This window comes from Nomascus leucogenys, chromosome 9 (genome assembly GCF_006542625.1).
Source record: "Nomascus leucogenys isolate Asia chromosome 9, Asia_NLE_v1, whole genome shotgun sequence".
NCBI lineage: Eukaryota > Metazoa > Chordata > Mammalia > Primates > Hylobatidae > Nomascus > Nomascus leucogenys.
Window position 1 is genome coordinate 88,229,108 of NC_044389.1, and position 21,783 is coordinate 88,250,890.

The 21,783-nt window shown below is 35.5% G+C and overlaps 1 protein-coding gene across 6 annotated transcripts in view; it reads left to right on the forward strand.

Moving 5' to 3' along the window:
- Positions 1-21,783, forward strand: part of NPNT (nephronectin) — a 76,765-nt gene that overhangs the window by 22,376 nt on the left and 32,606 nt on the right. For 4 of the 6 annotated variants that reach the window (XM_003257455.3, XM_003257453.3, XM_012499613.2 and 1 more), the window contains 3 exons: positions 9,482-9,574; positions 19,201-19,320; positions 20,493-20,612. In XM_003257455.3, coding sequence (XP_003257503.2) covers positions 9,482-9,574; positions 19,201-19,320; positions 20,493-20,612 — 333 coding nt within the window. Of the gene's footprint in view, positions 1-9,481; positions 9,575-14,780; positions 14,871-19,200; positions 19,321-20,492; positions 20,613-21,783 lie in introns of all 6 variants that reach the window. The other 2 variants (XM_003257454.3, XM_003257456.2) reach the window with 1 other exon arrangement.

Genomic DNA, 21,783 nt, shown 5'->3' on the forward strand with positions numbered 1-21,783 from the left:
AGTGTTTGAAATAGTATAATGAGCTAAATGAACATGATGAGGAACCAGTGAATGAGTATAAGGAGCAGAATGGCATGCCGAAATCATGGGTTAGGGAGGTCCCTCTAACAACATTTCAGGACTGGATTGAAGTCCACAATGTTGGACACAGAAAGACTGTTGTGCCATCACTTACATGACCAATCTCTTATTGTTGGACATTTAAGTTGTTTTCAAATTTCTGTTTAGGGTTCTTCATCAGATAAATTTGGAATAATTATCATTTTCTTTAGAAAACAAATAAGCAAACTAAAAACACCTGAAGGTCAAAATGACAAATCTCTGACATTGTATTAGTCGAGGCCCAGTAACAAAATTGATTTAATTTTTAAAATAATTAATGTATACTTTAACTCATGTATCAGTGACTCTTTTAAACATAGAGATTTTGGTTGCTAAAAAAGGTGATGATGGTTACATTAAAATTTTCTGGCTTTTTGTGATGATTCTTTAGCAAACCTGCTCAAAATTACAGTATCAGATATTTTAAAAAATGGTAATTTTCAACTGAAAGAAATACTGTAATGTATTTCATCATATTCTATGAATTCTTACATTATGAAAGGTATCTTTTATTTATCTTTCAGATATCTATTACATTTCCTTTTTGAAAGAATTTTTTCTAGCACATCTTTTCCAAACCTTTTTGACTTTCCTAAACCTATATAATTAATCATTGCCTCTTCTGTGTCCTTAACATGCATCTGTTATCAGGACGTCTCTGCTTACTTCTGTTTCTCCTTACTGGACTTACCTGCTTGAGGATGAGAACTTGCTCTCCTATTCATTTTTATATCCCCAATTTTTAATATCATGTCTTAGACACTGGGGCATTTCCTCCTTGTCATACTTATAATCCTCATCATAATTAGCATTTTATTGAGCTCCTACTAATGAGATGGGTACTGTTCTAACTACTTTATTTGGGTTTTCTCATTTAATCCTCCCAATAAACCTGTGAGTAAGCTCTCTATGAATCTTGTGAGTTTACTGTTTTTTAAATAAAAAATGTCAGTGAGAGCAGAGAGAAGCTGGGTAATCTGTATAGGTTGCACATTTCGCGAGTGGTAGAGCTGGGATCCCAGCAGTCTAACTCCAGCATCTATGCTTGTAAACCTTTCTCTAAATTACATTGAAAAGTTAACAACTACTCACAAGTTAAATAATAGTTGTCTATGTATTCATGTTATTGTACTCCTTTTTATATATTTCTTCCATGTTTTTTATTAAAAAAATTTTAAATCCACAGAAGCGTTGAAGCAATAGGAACAGTAAATACCCATATATCCTTATTGTTAACGTTTTACACATTTTTTTCTCTCTCTTCCTTCCCCACCCCACCCTTCTCTCTTTCTCCCTCAACCATTTTTAAGTAACTTACAGACCTAATGACACTTCATGTCTAAACACTTCAGCATTCATCTCCAGAGAACAAGGACATTTACTTACAAACCACAATATCATTTCACACTTAAAAAATTTAGTATCGATATAATAATGCTATGTAATAAACAATCCATATTTAGATTTCCCTAATTGTCCCAATAATGGTTTTTATGGATTTTTTCTTTTTGATCCAGATCCAATTAAGAATCAAACACTGCATTTAGTTGACATTCCTCTTTAATTTAATTGCTTTAAAACAATTCTACCACTTTTGTTGGTTTGTTTGCTTCTTGACAATGATATTTTTGAAGAGTCCATATCAATTGCTTGGTAGAATCTACCACAATCTAAATTTGTCTGTTGTTTCTGCATCATTCGATTAGAACTAAATTTATTTGTAACAACATTATATAGATGATCATCTGTTATGATATTCCTTGTGCACATATGTTGATTTGTCCTACTATTGGTGATATTAAGTTTGATCACTTGATGAAGTGGTATCCATCAGATTTCTCTACTGAAAGGCACCTTTTTTTATTTGTAATTAGTAAGTAACCTGTGGGGTAATACATTCACACTGTTTTGATACCCTGTTCCCCAACAAACTTTCACTTGGTGAAAGTTTTAACATCTATGGATAATCTTTCCTCAAATTAATTATTTCAATGATGATTGTAAAGTTCTGTTTTTCAAATTTTGCCATTCCTTCTACATGTTAGTAGGCATTGTTCTTTAAAGAGGAGCTCAGTCTTCTTCCTTTTTAGAATCACTTTGGAACCATAGATTCTTTTTTTATTCAATTGTTATCAATAACTACCATTATTCTTCTTGATGCTCAAACAATCCCAAATCTAGTCAGTGGAACTCCTCCAAGCCAGCTTGTATTCTTTTCACATGTCTCTACCATTCTTTGAGTACTTAATTGGTTTTTGCAACAGAAAACTTATTCTAGCCTCCCTTCCCTAGCCCTCATTCCTTTTATTATTTATTTTCTTTAGAAAACAAATTAGGGAATGAAATATTTAGAAACAAAGATCCAGGTGCTACTATGGGCATTGCTACTGTTACTGTACTAAAAAAAAAAAAAAAAAAAAAAAAAAAAAAAAAAAAAAAAAAAAAAAACACTTCACATTTCCAAATAAATAGTAACACTTTTTAATGTGTTCTTAAAGTCTTCTTTGGCATTAATCTAAGTTCCACTCTAGCACAATAAAAACAGAAAGAGAAAGTTAAAATTTCAAGTCAACTGAAAACAACAATAGTGCTCAGAGGATTTTTTAAGTGAAAAGGGATAGTGCTTAATTATGACAAATAAAAGCTAACTTGAGATGCACATATGCAGATGCAGACACTTATTTTGGTGGGGGACACTTCAGGAATTAAAATTTAAATAGCAAGAGATCAAATAGATACTTGATAAATCTGTCTGAATTGGATGTTCCCAGACACAAAAATATAATGAGTTATTGACAGCTCTTGGGAGACAACATTATAAAGACTGGACACTTTATTTATTTTAACTTTATGTCCTAAATTACCATTGAGTAATTGACATTGGTATTTGACTATGGTTTGTGGTTAAGTTCTTAATTGCAATAATGTTAAATAAAATGCGAAGCCCAAAGCAAACAACAACAAAAATTATAGCAATACTTCAACAGAGATAACAATAATATGCTGCATCAATTGTTCAGAATCCAGCATCTACATAAAACAAGCAACGGGATAATGAAATTATTTTCTTTTCAAATATTCTGGCAGAGTTACTTTAGTTTTCTTAAGTTATAGATTGTGGTCTTAACTGCAACTTTTCCCTCCTTTTAAGAAGTATTTAAGTTACTTAAATGTTACTTAAATACTTTTATGTTTTTAATCATTATTAACATTCTCTACCCCTCTCATCCTTTCCTGCTTAGTATTTTGTTATAATCTCACTCTCCCCACTTCCAGATGCACTTAAAAATGCTGGACTTTCTGATCTTTTTCTGACCACCAGAAGAACTAGTGGATTGAGCATGGAACTGGGATAAGACATTTTTCCTGAAATTGGTCAAGTCACTTAATCTTTTGCATTTTTACTTGTTTACTTGTAAAATGAAGATAGTGTCTGCCTCTCTCCTGCCTTATATGGATATCATGAGGATAAATTCAGTCAGTCATATGAAATGGTTTTGAGTTCTGTATTCACGAGGGAGGGCATTTAATGTGTCTTAGAGTGATAACAATCAGAGGCATTATTATTCAGTTTTTACTGCAGCAGGAATTTAGATTTGACCATCAGATAATTGACACCATAGTACAGGGTATTAGGAAAGCTGGAAAGATGTTTTCCCCTGGAGATCTTGGACAGTAGGATTCTTTCATCTAGGTTTTGTTCTGCTCATGATATGCAGTGGCTCAGGGCACTTTTCAGAGGACCACTGTAAAATTTCCCTCCATTCCACCCAGGTCCTATTAATATAGTAGTGAGTTGTTTCATATTGCTTTCAGCCACTTTCCCTTTTCCAAGGCCAATTACCATTTGAAAAAGTCATTCCCTGTCATATTTTCTTGTTCTCCTCAAATGAGTTTGTCCGTATCTGAATTCTGTGAAGCTTGTTGGGTGTAATAACAGCTTTTTGAAGTCTTCCAGTTTCATATCTATTTGTTCTTCTGCCCTACCCTTGCATGTTTCTCTGTCCCCTTCTTTTATGTGAACATAACCTGGAGGACAAGGTTTTTTGTTCTGCTTTTAGTGGTGCCATGTCTGCATAATAACATGATATAGATTGAAAAAATGACAAATGATTCTTGGAATTCTAAAGATAATCTTATTTCTATTGAGAAAATCTTTCTCAAGTTACTAACTACCATTGAGATTGGATTGGCTTTTGCCTTGTTACTTTTCAGAGCCTCTATCTGCTTGGGCATCTCAACATATCCTTAGTTTTCAAGTGTTGGCACTTTACTCCTAGCATAATTACCTTACATAAGAAACATTATAGGACTGATGTGGGAATTTACTTTTCTCATAACTTATTTGATAATCACTGCTTATGTTAGAGTTAGAAACTATTGTCCAACTCTCAGAGACCCAGTTACCTCACTTAAGATGGATTTTTTTTTTTTTTTTTTGAGACCAAGTCTCACTCTGTCGCCCAAGCTGGAGTGCAGTGGTGCAGTCTCAGCTCACTGCAACCTCCGCCTCCCAGGTTCAAATGATTCTCCTGCCTCAGCCTCCCGAGTAGCTGGGATTACAGGCACCCACCACCACACCTGGCTATTTTTTTGTAGAGATAGGGTTTTACCATGTTGGCCAGGCTGGTCACAAACTCCTAGGATGGATTTTTAAGACTAAAATTTTAGATTGCGATCAAACAGAAGAGGCTTGGACATGTGACATTGAAGAGCTATGTTTGTTTTGCCAGTTGAAACTTGTTTCTTTTTCTAGTTAAAACAATGACTTAGAGGTTATTTTGAGGGCACTTTGGAGATTATGCTACAGGAATGCTAGAGAGCAAATTCTGAGTGTGATTGCCCATTTGGACTTAATTCTGGAAACTGATTTTGGGGGAAAATGTCTATTATTCGTTGATTATCTGTGATTTTTACCTGGACTTTATTTAAGCTTTATTAATTTGCTAAACCATATTTGGATGCTAGTGATAGCAGACCATCAAATACGGCCCAAACTTCTTGTTCTGATCCACACGAAGGTCAGAGAAGCAATGCCGCCTTTTCTGATAGCCAGTAGCACCAGCAGGCACGTTGTTTACTCCAAACAAGAATATACTCTACTTTTAATATTTTTGAAGACCACTGAAAATGGATCATTTATGCTTTTTTATTTTTTTGATAAGGAAGGGATGACCTACTATTCACAGAGTAATGCAGTTTGCTGAAGAGGTTGGTTTTTGCTGACCTCTGAGAGCTCACATTACAGTAGAGTGTGTTATTGGAAGGTGGGCCAGTTTATACAGAGATTGAGAATTATTTTTCTCTAGTTTTGAAATGGTTATGCACTTTCTAATCTAGTTATTTAGATGTAGAAATAAAGTTTTTTTTTTACATTCCCCTGAGTATATGGCATTGTGGGTATAAAATAAATTTGACAAGTTTTATTTCTGTACTAGGATCTACTCATAACACTTCTATCCTAAATTTGTATCAAAAGGAAACCTTTGCTGGCTTGATAATAAACACAGACTAAGTCCAGATTCCACAGCCTAGTGATCAAGGAAAGTCAGAAATTGTATTTAGCTACAAGTAACGTGACACAAAGAACAGTGCCCTAAATTGCTAGGATGGTGATTTAGGGTTAATATTATGACTTCTTGCTCTATCCTCTTTCCATTCTCAAGATCGCCTCATGGTCATAAAGAGGCCACTGTGGTTGAGTCATGACACGCACGTTCTAGGCAAGAACACAGAACAAGCCATGCTCTTCAGCCCCCTTTTTACACAGCATTCCAAAGCCCCACCCCATCACTTCTGCTTTGCATCCCATTTAGCCAGAATTTAGTCATTTGGCTGCCCATATCTGCCAAGGAGAATAGGGAATATAGTTTTCCATTACTAACTCATCCCCCACTCAAAAAAATAAAAATTTTAAAAGCCATTCTATATTAAAGCAGAAGGGAAAGAGATATTGGTAAGAATCCAGCTGGCCTTTTATGATCTGTCTCAGCCTTTCTTTTGATTTCATCTGCTGTTTTAAGCACTTTACACTGTAGCCCCACAAGAACACTTTGCACTCACTAAGAAGCAGTCCCCCTTACTGCCCCCACCACTTTGCTTATATTCTGAAAGTCTTTTGTCTCCTATTCCACTGCTCTAACCTCTAACACACTGCCTCTAACACACCGACCTGCAGTTGTAGTTATTACACACCCTCCTTCATTCTTTCACCTCTCTATCACAGCCCTTGTTGTGGTTTGGCCAATATATTTTAGTTCCATAGCTAAATTTTCATACCCTCTGTGACTCTCTAATCCCCTGCCACACTTGCCTACTATAATACATTATATATATATAACAAATGTTTGATACATATTTATTGAATTCCATTCCAGAACTAATGCCAGCAAGATAACTTTGTGCTATATAGGAGAATATCTTTTTGTGCAACAGTTTCCAAAGGGTTTTCTTTTTCTAAGAAGAAAGAAATTGATTATATCAACTTTATGAGTATCCTACCACATTTAATAGACATTGGCTAATCTAAGGGTTCTTGGTTACTTCACTGAATAGCCTATCAGATGGAAGTGCAAACAACAGTTTGTTTTGAAATAGGACTCCCTAAACATGGAAAAAACATTAACAGTCTTGGCCTGTTGGAATGTGTGCATTTGATGTGCCCAAGATTAGGGCACTCTGCGTGAGAACAAATAACAAGAAAGGGAGAGGAAACAATAAAAACTTTGTTCCTATAAAGCACCTGAAAGTACTGTAAATTGATGGTTATCAAGCCAGTCAGGGGGTCCAAAGGCTACAGCCTGGGGGCCTCAAGTTTGTTTTATAAAGTGTCCTAAATAAATTTTATATGTTTTCAAGTGGTATTTTTAAAACTATTTCTTCATGCTTTGAGAGAGTTTTCCAAATTCCAATTATTTTAAGGTGTTATTTCCTGGACTTGCACTTAATGATTTTGAGACGTTTACATTTTTTTCAATATGACATTCTATGTGCCTCAGTGATAGATGGTTATTCAGGTTGCATGTATATATAAATGTTAAGATTTATGGAAGATCATCTTTTTAGATTAAAAAGAATTTTTTTAAGCTGGTATTTCTTGGTGATAGGGCCTAGAAGTTATGTAGAGTGACTTACTTCTGGGACTTATTTTAAACTGCATATAAACCATCTGCCTACTGTACAGTTGGCTAAAGAGTAATATTAGAAGGCCCTCCTGGACAGTTCATTTCATTTCATGGATATGAACACAATTGTTTCCCTTTGAATTTAATGCCATGTTTAAAATCAGATTTTAAGAATTTTCCAAGGGCATTTCGCTATCATTTACACTCTGCTTGTGTTTTCTTTCTGCAGTCTTTTAAATACCTCCTACACAGCACTGTCTAAGGATTTGTGGTGGTACAGGGACCAGTTGGGATGACAAACAGGCAAGGAAGGCCTGATAGTAAAATTAGCAAAGAGGCCCTGTGGAATGGAAGGTGAGGGAAGGGTTAGTGACAGTTGGGGGAGGAAAGGTAGAAAAAAAAATAACATGCACATCAGTTTCGCAGGAGTATTAGAGTCTTAAAGGAAACAATGTTTGATAATTATCAGAGAGGAAACTGGGAGCATAGAGGATATCCCAGAATGGAGAACAGCATGGGTTAAAATGGGTAGGAACAGGTGTCAGGAGCTTCAAAATTTGGGGTCATTGTTGAGTCCATTCCCCTTGGTCTTCAAGAACTGTCTGCTCTTCACTCAGTGATTATTGAAGCTCATTTCTTCCTGTCACCAACACAAATCATACCTTCTTCATGTCAGACCTAAACTGTTTCACTGGCCTTGCAACTGTTCTCTCTGCCTCTAAACTCTTTCCAGTCCATCCTACATACCATCACCAGAGCTTTGATAAGATTCCCAGAGCTTTGATTTTTATCAGGCAGTTATGATGATAAATGTATGGAAACTTACCATTTCCTAGAGCTAAAGTGCATGTTTCTCATTCTGAAATGTAGAGAACATAATCATCTCATACCACTCACCTGATTGTTTCTCACTCTTCCTCCACCATTTACCCATCTCTTTAGCTTAATGAGCCCCCTGTGTGTCTCCTAACTAAACAGCGGCTAACTTGGCTGTGAAATATTCTTCTCCTTGGGTAGTCTGCTCCCTTCTCTGTCTACTCATGCTTCAAGATTCAACATAAGCCTCCTCTATGAGGCTTTCTGCACGAATGTATATGGATTTGCTTGTGTAATGATTTCTTCATAGATTTCATATTGCTGATAAATAAATATTGTTTTGAATAAGAAACATGGTTTTGTATTTTATCTCGATTGTAGACTCCTTGAGACCAGTACCATGCTATACAATTATTTTTCATCTATTATAATGTCTGGCATAGGGACATGCACATATTTGGTACAGAACAAGGTTTCCGAGTCTGGCACAATGACATTTTGGGCTGGAAAATTTGTTGTGGTGGGTTGTCTGAACATTTTAGGATGTTTAGCAGCATCCTTGGCGCCTATCCACCAGATACCAGTAGTATTCTCTCCCTAGTGTGACAACCAAAAATGTCTCCAGACATTTCCAAATTTCCACAGGGGTAAAAAGTGCCCCCCAGTTGAGAATCACTGATAGAGAATAAACAGAATAAATTCCAATTAAACAGTGAAAATATTTGAGTGATGATTTACAGCATTTTGAAGCCTTGAGAAAGTGGAACTCAGCTGATGGAAAAGAGTGAATGTCAAACTGAGAACGTCCTGTTTGCTATGTTAGGGCATAGAAAGGCCATTATAGATTGAAAAGCAGTTGTAATGAATCTTAGAGTTAAGAAAGATCAAGATACAGAAATATCCTTGAATTGAAGTTCCAAAACAATGTTGTTTTGGTTTTTGTTTCATTTTGAATCATTTCATACTTAGGAATACCATTTCTAGTAAAATAAATAGTTTATGTTTAGTTAGAAATTTATCTGTATTTCATACATACTTAGTACTTTTGGACTAAGAACTGCTATTTGAAGTATATTTGAGAGAATGAGTTTGAAATTGTGGGTGCAGGACATTGGAAAGTTTTAACTATGAATAAATATCAGTTATGCTTATGCATAGTTTTACCTAGTTTTTCTTTTATTTGACTATTTGAGTATTGTCCTTGAATTTAAAATTTTTTTCAGCCCAAACTGATACACACACATACACACATATACATACATAACACTTGTGTGTGTGGTAGCTTACAGAGTGTTTATAGGAAACTGATTTTGTATACTTTGGCTACTTTCTTGTAAGTTCTAGTTTTGTTTCTATTATTAAACTAGCACACGACATCAGTGCTATATGACTGGTGTTTTGTTGACCTAGAAGTAATGCGTGCCATCTTCTTTTCACAGCTGTGTGCCAACCACGATGCAAACATGGTGAATGTATTGGGCCAAACAAGTGCAAGTGTCATCCTGGATATGCTGGAAAAACCTGTAATCAAGGTAGGAAAACAGTCTGACATAAATACACAATCAAAGACACCTCTATCACTCCCAAATTAAAAATATTCTTATCTCAAACTACTTTCCATAGCTGTTTTTCCGAAATATGTGAGCTGCCATTTTGCTGATAAATAAAAATATATTAATGATAAATATTGTAAAATTTCTTTTATCAAAGGACAATTAAACAAATTGTATCCTCTTATTCTCTGATAGTAATGAAAATGTATTTTGAAGAAAAGAATCACTGCATCAGTAATTTAGAAGCCTTCTGGTACTCCTTGTTCTTTCACTAACTAGTTGGAAATCCTTGGCCAAATAATTAACCACCTCAGACCCCAGGTACTGCTTCCCTTTAACGCCAAAGTCAGGTAGGGGATTTGATTTGAAATTTGGAGTTTCCTCCTAACTCTGAGCCCTTTGATTCGTGATTAAATCTCCCTTCAACTACTGACCAGTTTGGAATGTTTCCATGATAAATAAAAATGATTAATTTAGCAAGCACTTTTTTAAAAAATCAGCATCAGTTGTTTATAAAAGCAAATATTTATTCAACACTCATAGTGCCCCAGGTATTTTATATATATAATCCATTTTTATCTTTACAACAACATTAGGAAGTAGAGCATTATTTATTATAATTAAGGTATAATCTATTAATTATTAGTCCATTTTTTATTTGGAGAGACTGAGGCATAGGAATATTAAGTGTCTTGCTCAGGTTCACAGAGTTAGTAAAAGAGCTAGCATGTCAACTTAGAGCTATGGCATATATAATCCATATTTTGTCTACTATACTAGTTTTGGATGAAAAAAATATATTTGGAAATGTGATCCTCAAACTCATGCTACAAAGTCAGACAAGGCTTGTCTTGTTAATTAAATTCAGTTAAAAATTTCCATTATTGGCCTGGCGTGGTGGCTCACGCCTGTAATCCCAGCACTTTGGGTAGCCAAGGCGGGTGGATCACCTGAGGTTGGGAGTTCAAGACCAGCCTGGCCAACGTGGAGAAACCCCATCTCTACTAAAAATACAAAATTAGCTGCGTGTGGTGGCTCATGCTTGTAATCCCAGCTGCTCAAGAAGTTGAGGCAGCAGAATCACTTGAATCCAGGAGGCAGATGTTGCGGTGAGCCAAGACTGCACCATTGCACTCCAGCCTGGGCAACAAGAGCGAAACTCTGTCTCAAAAAAAAAAAAAAAATTCACTATTAGGAATTAAACTAAAGAAAGATTAGGGTTAGATTTCACTAAATAGATAAGAGTCAAAAATAAAAAAGATGAGTCAATTTTTACTTATTTCTTAAATTATACTCCCTATCATCTTAAATGTCAGGTGAAATAATGATATGATGTCTAACTATCCCTTACATACTTACTTGACCTCATCTGATATAGAAATGATATTGCTGAAATACTACTGTTCTTCAGTGTCTGATACTTATTCCAAGATACTCCTTGAGGTATGTCATGTAAACTAGTGATTTATAGACACAGTTTTTTTTTCACTATTTATTTTTATTTTTTTAATTTTACTTTAAGTTCTGGGATACATGTGGAGAACGTGCAGCTTTGTTACAAAGGTATACATGTGCCTTGGTGATTTGCTGCACCTATCAACCCATCATCTAGGTTTTAAGCCCTGCATGCATTAGGTATTTGTCCTAATGCTCTCCGCTTTCTCTCCCCTTACCCCTACCCCCCGACAGTTCCCCTCCCTGCGTCCATGTGTTCTCATTGTTCAACTCCCACTTATGAATGAGAATATGCGGTGTTTAGTTTTCTGTTCCTGTGTTAAGACACAGTTTTTACAATCATCCAGAACATTGATTTTTGAAAACATATTCAAAATGGTGGTTCGTGAACCATCAGATGAAATTATTCATGAACCATCACATGAAATCCACACTAGCAAAAATGACATGTCCCAATGGTAGAAGCTGCTATTCTAAAGTGTGTTCTTGTATTATCTGCTATTTGATTTGGAACTGATTTTCCCAATGCTTGTTTTCTCTCTTATAATACTCTTTTTAACTTGAAATTTACCAAACATACCTGCATAATCTTTTTAAATAAGTGGTGCTCTTATTATCTCAGTTTGCTTTTTAAAAAAATCCACTTGATTTTTCTTCCCCAGCATAAGTTTACAGGTAGTAGTGTGTTAGGTTCTGGTTATTGAATGCCAGTGTTCATCTTAGAATCTCAGTATACTTTTTTTTAAAGTGGTGAACATAAGCCCTCAGAGGTTTCATTAATATGTCAGCACTGTAAAATATTGTTGTCAAAATGTGAGGATATAAAATATAAAGAAGACGATTAAAATAAGTCACTTTTGAGATTGCAGAGAAATTCATTTAAATTTATTTGCAGGAGCTGCATCAACTTTAACATGCCTTAAAGACATGCTAAAACTATTATTGAAACAAGGGTTCATCACTGGATAGCTCTTATTTTCAGAAAACCAGTTTAACATGTACTTTTTTTTCCTGTAACACATACCTATTTCTCTAAAGAAAAAATCAAATGTATCAAGTTAAAATCTTGCTCCCCAAAACTATATTCCTTAAAGAGAAGAGGATTTGATTAGTAGCAAAATGGGATTTTACACCTGCAAAAATAGAGCTGACACTGAAAATGTAATTTCAAGTCCAGTTTTGAAAATAAAACTACAGTTTAAAATAAACTTCGGTGTTTTAGTCATCTCTTATTTTGCCCTCCTCACAAAAAAGCAGTGTGGTAGGTTCCTGATGGCAAGGTTTATGCTCCTTGAGAGCAGAAATCCTTTTTATTGTCTCTCTGATTTCTAAGTTCCTGAAAACTATTATTAAAGTGACTTGCACATGGTAAATGCACACTAAATATGTTAAATAAATGACAGTTTCATCTAATGGTTCTTAGTCCTGAACACTGTGGAAACTTGAAAGGGCTCCACCAGTTCTTGGTACAGCATCTTAGAGAGTCTCTGCATCCATAGACTGAGGGCCCTGTCAGGATCAGGGAAGCTGCCATGTGTGGCCTGGTTGAGTGTGAGAGCTGCCTAGAGACTCCCATAAAGTTGTTAGAGAAAATTGTTGATAGTGCCTACATAGCAGATTAACTTAAACTGTTTTCATTCAGGCCCACACATTTTAATACAGTAGAAAATATGCTTCATAGATAACAGAAATCAAATAGGCTCCTTTTTTCTCGAGGAGAGAAATGTCAAAAAGAGGTAAATTTGAGATAACTTTACAGAACTGGAAATCAGCTTTTGATTAAAAGTAGCTTTTGGTATATGAGAAGTATTCACTGAGAATTTTGTAGCGAGTTATGTACTTTAAGAAATAACCCCCGGAAACTCGTATCATGGTGTAAACAGCTTGAATAAACAAGTGCTTAACCAGTGCCTTTAGAGCTGCCTGGGAAACAGCCAGAATACCAGGGCAAGCTGCATTTTGGAACTGGTTTAATTTAGTAGCCTTGCCACAGGCTTAGTGTGATCTGCTTTTGGGGGCTTGATCTTCCCCACTAAGTCATTTCCTGGATTTGTTACACCTAGAACTGTTACGAAATTACAGGCTTGGGCTGATCATAAACATAATATACTCTATAAGGCACATGTTACCTTTCAAAGCAAATGAAATTCTAACCTGAATTCTGGCAAGATTCTTTGATCATTTGCTTCCTTTACTTTTACTTTTATTTATGCATATTTCCCTCCTCCTTGAGTTTCTGTACCAATACAAACCTCTTTTTCCCCCAGCCAGAAAAAAAAATATTATTATAGATAATAATCTTTTTATAACTTTTCCATTGGGGAATGATTTTTAGTATGTAAATATATCATTGCATATTCTCAGAAATCAAAGACATTCTTAGGAATTTACAGTGTACTTTGTAATAATTTCAGAAGAAAATATTTATAAATGTCAATTCCCAATGTTTTAGCATGGTTTATGTTTCATAGGTTGAATTCTTTATCATAAGGAAAGAATTGGAGTCTTTTAGGTCAGAACCAGATACTAATTTTGTGGACTAGTTACATCTGAAAGTTGACTGCTTTGCTAAGCACAAAAATCTAAGGGCTTTAACCCTAATATTAAGGTGGTTACCTACTGCCTTAGGTATGAAAGATGTATGGTTCCGGCCGAGCGCCGTGGCTCTAGCCTGTAATCCCAGCACTTTGGAAGGCAGAGGTGGGCGGACCACGAGGTCAGGAGATCGAGACCATCCTAGCTAACAGGGTGAAACCCCATCTCTACTAAAAATACAAAAAAAAAAAAAAAAATTAGCCAGGCATGGTGGCAGGCGCCTGTAGTTCCAGCTACTCGGGAGGCTGTGGCAGGAGAATGTTGTGAACCTGGGAGGCAGAGCTTGCAGTGAGCCAAGATCGAGCAGCTGCACTCCAGCCTGGGCAACAGAGCGAGACTCCATCTAAAAAAAAAAAAAAAAAAAAGGAAGATGTATGGTTTCAACTCCCAAAACCAATATTCATTTGATTTGGACATTTAACTGGCTATTAATAACATAATGGTGTTGAAACAGAACGTGATTGTTAAGTCTCAACTCTCTACTTCGAGTCTCACCCATCTTATATTTTGGTAAGCTAATAATGGCAACAGTTAACATTTTTTTGCATAAAGCTTCTTACGTATGTTCTAGAAGCATAATTTCTTACATTTAAATGATAATATTGACGATCTATTATGCTGTTATTTAAATAAAATCTTTATGCAAATCATGCATTTGTGCATAATTTTGGAGTATTTTAAACTACTATTGTACAATGTGATAGTGTAGGGAAAAAAATCTTAAGTTGGTCGTTTACAACGTCAGTGTCCTTAAATAGAGCAGGTGGATTATAATCAATATTTGTATAATTTGTTTTTGTTTTCTTCCTTCTGTTTATGACTAAATAATACTTTTAAAAATGATGATCTCTTGTTTGGAGTTTTTTAAAAAATTGTATGATGAAGGATTGTTCATCTATAATGTGTGTGTTGTCCTTGGGAAACAAGATGACAGTGATACATTTTTAAGAAAATTAAAATAAAGGAAAAGAGAAACCAGAAGAACCAGAAACTATTGTTTATAAAGTATCTAATGCATTCTTTTTAAACTCCACCAACTGTATGTAATTGTTTAATATATACTTGTAAAGATTTTTAGGGCTAAAATTGACATCAGTTCAAAGTTGACTCTTATTACCTTCTTCCTGGTGCGAAGACAAGCACATCCCAGCTCCTCTTGACCAAGGCAGTGAACAGCCTCTTTTCCAACCCCTGGATCACCAAGCCACAAGTTTGCCTTCAAGGGGTGAGCGTGCATTGTCCCAGGTGGTCTGCTCTTCCCACCTGCATGGCTTCCTGCAGTTATGTCACTTCTTGCAAATGTTCTGAAGACTAGCCCAGGAGTGTCCAGCCTTCAGCCCTGAGCATGTACAGCAAGCAGCAGGAATTGCCACCTGGTACTGATTCTCTGTGCTCTGAAAAGCATGGAGCTCTACTGTCCTTTTAATGCATCGAGTATCATTGCTTTTCTTTTTCTTTTCTGAATTTTGAAATATTTTCTAAAAACAGATAGCAAAACAACGTTTTTCATATGTAGGCAAATTCAGGAGTTCCAAAGCAACTGAAATTGGGGGTTTGATGCCTTTTGCCAAGTAGATTTTAGAAATCAAGTCCTCTTCCCTACTCTTGAGGTATAGAGTTTTAGGTTACCTGAAAATCAAAGCATACATTAGTGACCTTCTTTTGATATACATTGTGTAACATCAGATAGCCTAAGTTCTGGTTCCAAGAGGACACTTAGTTGCTATTTGATTATAAGCAAGTCATTAACCAATCAGTAACAGGGAGACAGTAATTCCTGCCCTATTTACCTGTGGGGTTGGCGTAAGAATAGAAGCACCAAAAATATTAATGTCTTCATCATGCTGGAAAGCTTTGTAGGAAAATAATGTGGTAGCATAATTTTACAGGTCCTCTTCTAGGACATCTTATCTCTAACCCATTCATAGTTTTAAGAACTTAGAATAACTGAATTAAAATAGTTGGAATTATTAATCATTGTCTCTGCTGAGAAGAAATTTGATGCATTTGTATATTTTCTGCACAAGGAATTAGGGCAAAAGAATTAATTTCGGTCCTTAATAATTTAAAAACTAAAGTTTTGGTAGTTGACGTATTGACATCTGTTTGCCTGTGACGTTGCCCGATTTAAGCACCAAAGCAGGGAGAAAGTCTAAATGTGTTAAAACAAATGAAAGCTTATTTAAGAAAAAAATCCATTGACTTAGTTATCTTACTCAATGATCTCTTCCAGATTTTTCAAGCTACTTTTCAGTGCCTGCATGCTAATAAAATTTCTGATTTTTTTCCTGAAGTTTAATAATAATGCTATGCAGCTTGCATTTCTGTTCTGGACCAGTTCCCTTCTCCCTCTCCTTCTCCCATCCAAGCTCCTGAATCCACCAACCTACTGAAATGTATTCCTGACAGTAGTAGATGCACTTTAAGACTTGTATACATAATAATTGAAGCAGTTAAATGTAAGTGGTTTATTGTAAAGTTCTATCCTTTAGTATAAGATAAGCACATGAAAGAATTCATAAAATTTTTTATTTTCCTATTTTATAGATTTTCCTTATATATATATTATAAACCTCCAGAGAAAAAGGAAGATAAGTAAATTTAAAATAAAAACACCAAAGTTTTATTTCCAGGTTCTTTTATCAACTTTTAAGATTTATTTGAGACAGTATGATCAATGACTTCATTTTGTTCTGCTTATTATTGTAGGAGTATTTACTGTAATTTGGAAGTAATTTATTTTTGAATTTCTTGCTTAATTGAATGATATCCAATAGATTGTGATCATGAATATAGCATTTATAGAAAGCAGCACATATTAACTTACTTAATATGGCACTAGGTCAATGAGAAAAGAAGGTAACATAATTAAAGACAAGTAACTCTTAAGAAAACTGAGGACAAAAAGGCTTCTCACCAGGACACCAGATGCATTTAATCTTTTGAAGCTCTGTACTTTAGGAAAAGTCTGATATTTGGCAAATTTTGATAAACATGGATGACTATGGAATCCTATTTTATAGTATCTGAAGTGGCTTTCGTAAGGGTCATTATGAAGTTTTTAGGAGACACCTGCCTGTGGCAGATGGGGCAATGATGGCAGTCACTAGGGATATTAACACCAGTCAGCTGTCAGGGAATGTCATCCAGACCATCAACAGCTGGTAGAGTACAGCTTTCTCAATTGCTTTCCATGTTTTGGATACTTATATGCCCGTTAATAACAGGTAAAATAGCCAATACATCATTTCCACATTTACCCATTGAATGTTGAATGTTTTCTTCCTTTCACATATTATTTCATACAGTCCAGATTTTTTTTTTGGACTCATGACAGCATATTGGCTTTTCTTGCCTTTCAGTTTCATGATTCTTAACCCCAAAGTGCTTTTGCCATGGGAACAGAAGGATAAATTTGGGTCAAAGCCATTCTCTAAAACCACCAGCAGCTCCAGTCCAGATTATGAATACTACCATAGCAATCCTAAGGGGCCCTTTACTGGCCCAGACTGGAGCCAAATTGTAGAAGAGCTGCCCCAACTGGGCTTCAGGTTTAGTTCAGGGACATAGTGTCTGAAGAAGTTTCCATAAGCATAAATACTCCTTGTTTATGAGCTGCCTGAAACTGTAAACACCAAATCCATTCCCATCAGGAACTCACAAAAGTTTGTTATGTTTTGAAAATAAACCTAGGGATACTTAACTGAGATGTGAAGAAAAATCCATCAGTATCCTTTTCTCGAGATGAAGGTTTTGATTTTACTGTGCTATTTTGTGGTTTTGTTCTATTTTTGTTTAGTGCAGAAAAATATTTAAAACACAAAGCCTTTCTCTAACACTATATTTGGTTTTAAATGCTATTACTGTAATATCAAAAAGATTTATCAAAGACAGGTGTGACTCTGCAGGACCATATTAGGAACAGTCATTAACTCCTCTTAGAAGATGAGAAAAGTTTCCCTCTCATTTTTAGTAAATACTGAAATACAAAGTAGAAGAATATGGGAAGGGTAGAAAATTTCTTTCTCAGTCATTCTTCCTTGATTTTTTGCTTCAATTAACAGAGGGAGAAAACATTTTTGATACTGTAATCTGTGTGGCGCTTTCTGTGAGGAAATTTTTTTTGAAATATTTTAAAACATGATTTTGTTTTAAAAACCCTTAACTAGTCAAGAGACAATAAAGTAGAAAATTGAAGAAAGCATAGGAGATGACAACAGTATTTGGTTTATTTATTTAACCTTTCCAGGATTTGCCCAGCTTGGGGTCTGCTTACAGTTGCATTCAGGGCAGGTAAAAGACCTACTTGGAAAATCAGTAAGATATGAAAATTTTTTTAGATGTAATAATTATTTGGTGGTTTTAAAACATAATGGAACTTGGTGATTTAGTTAAATGAAATATACAGATTTCTAATAAATGAGCAGATCAGATTGAAATAGATTTGAAAACAATTTTGTAACTAGACATATTATCTATAGATCTTATTCAATGACATGGATTAATAGATAATTAAATTATGCTAAATGAGTACTTATGCTGGTGGTTCCAGACAAACATGTGGTCACATTTCTTTTTAATGAAACATATATTTTGGGCATTACTATTTCAATGTTTATTTGTCATTATGAGTTTTATGTTCACTTGAGGCAGTGTTTAATTTAGGTTAAAACCTTTTCATAATGTAAAATTTATTGATTCATTTCATATTGATGCTTAAACCAATAAACCTAAAATACATGACAGTCTATTACGTTTTATCCGTTAGTATTTCCATATGCCTTTTTTAACTGCGGAATAAATGAAAATATGTGGTGGGTTTTTTAAAGTTCATTTTGTGACTTGATTGCATTACTAAAGTAGGAAACTGAAGTTTCTTCTTTAGTGTGAAATCATATAAAATCTACCAGATTGAACAAGAAAATCTACAATATTGATCACTCTCAATTTATTTCATTCTTATCCTCTGAAAATATAGCCTATATAGCCTTCCTTTGGGAAGGTCAAAGCAGTCAAATGTTTTAAAATCTGTATACCTCCCGTAAAGTAAAATATTCTCAAAGTCCAAGCCTTAAGGAGGCCAATGCCTTATCCATTTAAAGTAAAATATTCTCATGTAATATGTTCTTTAAACAGAGAAAGGAAGACATTGAACAAATAGGGTTACATTGTCAGGATTGAATCTAGCAATAGAACCCAGATATTTTGAGAATATTGGCAAACAGTTGTTAGCTGATAGAGCATCTCTGCCCATGAGGACATTAGTAAGCTGCTGTTTCTAGGGATAATAAGGTAGGCACCTGTTGTTGAGAATTTTCCTAACTGGCCTTTATAAACAGAGATCCATAAAGGTCATGGCGACTCCTGGCTGCCCCTAGTGTATCCTACCTTCAAATTAATATTGCATGAACAGGATCTATCTCTTATGTAAATGACAGTTGCTGTAGCTTGACCTATTTTTCTCTTTCATTTTTTAATATAGAAAAGAATTTTAGATGGCTTACATTAGTGCTGAGGTTTTGTAATTTTTCTGCTTCAACCCACATTGTTTTCAGATCTAAATGAGTGTGGCCTGAAGCCTCGGCCCTGTAAGCACAGGTGCATGAACACTTATGGCAGCTACAAGTGCTACTGTCTCAACGGATATATGCTTATGCCGGATGGTTCCTGCTCGAGTATGTTAAGAATCTTAACTGTTTTATAAGTGCTTTGGGCTTGTTTCTGTTGTGCTCTGGGAGCTTGCTTTTGTGAAAATGGCCTCCGGGGTTCTCCTATACAAGATGTGTATGTGTGTTTATACGTGTGCCTGAGGAATTGAAAATCAAAATAAGAGGCACCGTTTTTGATGTATAATACTCTTCTATCACAGGTGCCAATATTAAATTGATTAGGAAATGGTATTTAGAATAAGAATTACAGAACTAAGTATGTTTTCTAATTTTTTTTTAAACATGTTTACGCCTGTCTTCTATCTGGGCATAGAAGAACGATTCCAGGTTAAAAAAAAAAAAAAAAAGAACACTACTGACTATTTAGGGACTACTCAGACAGAATCCATCAGGTCTGTTTCGTGATTTTAAATCATTCATAAATAGTTTCTTCATTTTTATATTTCATTATAAAAGCCTTTAGGCTTTTATAGAATTTTAGACTCTAATAATAGTCTAAGACTTCTAAAAAACAATTTGAAATAAAAAATAAATGAATAAGATACCAGAAAAGTAGAACTCATGTTTATAAGGAAGAAATGCATGTTTTCACCATCATTTGGATGTATAAGATGGACTATGCCCTAAAATTCTCCATAGGCTGACCCTTGAATTGAGGTATTCATATGATATCCAACAATTAATGACTTGATTTTTATTTTTACTGAATTATCATTTAACTGAGTTGCATAAAATAAAGTTAGCTAATTTTATTTAACATTGCATAAGTATAGCATGGAACTTTTTGGAATTAAGTGAATACATGTTTAACGTTGTGCAACTCAATGGGAAATCTGCTGTTCCCCTAGAGAAATTTCATGGGCAGTTGAGACAGTTACTTGGATGATTAGTTAAGAATAGCGCTTAGCTTGAGTAATCTGGGAAAATACCTCAATTCTTCACTTTCCTTGGCCACTGGAAAAATTTCCAGATAATCTGTGTATGATAGTTTTATATTTGTCTTTTAATGCTTTCTTTCCTTCCCCCTTTTACTTTCTTTAGATGTTTGATAGTTAAGGCCTCTTTGTCTCCATTGTTGTTCAGTGTCACTGATTTCAGGACAAGTGAAAAAACATAGCTATTTCCGTTACAGATTTTGTTTTCTACCTGTCTGAGTCAGCCAGTCACTCTCTTTCCAGGTGCCCTGACCTGCTCCATGGCAAACTGTCAGTATGGCTGTGATGTTGTTAAAGGACAAATACGGTGCCAGTGCCCCTCCCCTGGCCTGCAGCTGGCTCCTGATGGGAGGACCTGTGTAGGTGAGTTGTAAAATCAAGCATCTCTGTCAGCAGCCTCTGTAGGATAAAGGGAGAAAGTGAAAGGTGATGGGAATAAGGAAAAAAAAGGCAATTACTTACATCAGGTAATTAGCTATCCTTCAGAAGATGTCAGACGTCTCAGAAGAGGACATCTCTGTGAATGGATAATGGGAGCCTTGTTTTTTAAAAAATGAGAAATAGGAGGAGACCTCAGGCAGAGGGAACCCTATGTGCAAAGGCTCTGCAGTTCAGAGGAGCACAATGTTTAGGGAAACGAGAAGAGCTCAGTATTCCTAGAATGTAAGCGGCAAGGGTGAGCAATGAGTGATGAAGCTGAATAGGTAGACAGGGTTAGATTTTATGTGTTGTTCTTCAGGCCTCAGATTTTTTTCTGGTAAATTAGGAAGGCAGTGTAGGATTGAGAGTCTGGACTTTGGTTTTAAACCTGGCTCTTCCATGTACTAGATATGTAACCTTAGGCAAGAGACTTTGTTTCTTTGAGCCTGGGTCTTCTTATCTTTAAAATGGAAATAACACCACATAGAACTGGTAGGAAGATTGAATGAGGTCATGGATGCAAAGAGCTTAGCACAATACCTAGCATGTAATAAGCCTTGAATGCATGGAAGTGTTTGGTGATTAGAGTTATTTACTGAGTACTTTCCATACTCCAGACACTGTGCTGAGTGCTAGGATATATAGCAGTGGACTAAGCAGACAGGATTTTGATCCCCACAAAGCTGACATGCTAATGGGGGAGACAGAAAAGAAACAAATACCCCATAAAATTACAGACAATGCCAAGTGTTAGCATGAGGTATTGAGAGAAAAACAGAATGTGTCTATTAGCCTTAAGGTAAGACCTGTATCATTAGCCATGTGAAGAAACAGCCAAGCAGCTGAAGACATTGCAGGGCACTGCGGTGAGAGAGAGGTTGGCCTGCGTGAGGTTTTTCAAGGAAGAAGGTCCATGTAGCTCAAGTACAGGGTGTGAGTATGAGGGGTGGTGGCTTGAGATATAATGGGTGAAGTAGGTGAGGGTGGTTTGTTGCAGGGCCTTCAAGGACACGGGGGAGGAATGTGGGTTTAATTCAAAGTGCAAGTAGAAATAGTTAAAAGATTTTGAGCATAGTAATGGTCTGATTGTATGTTTTAATGGAATCATTTTGAC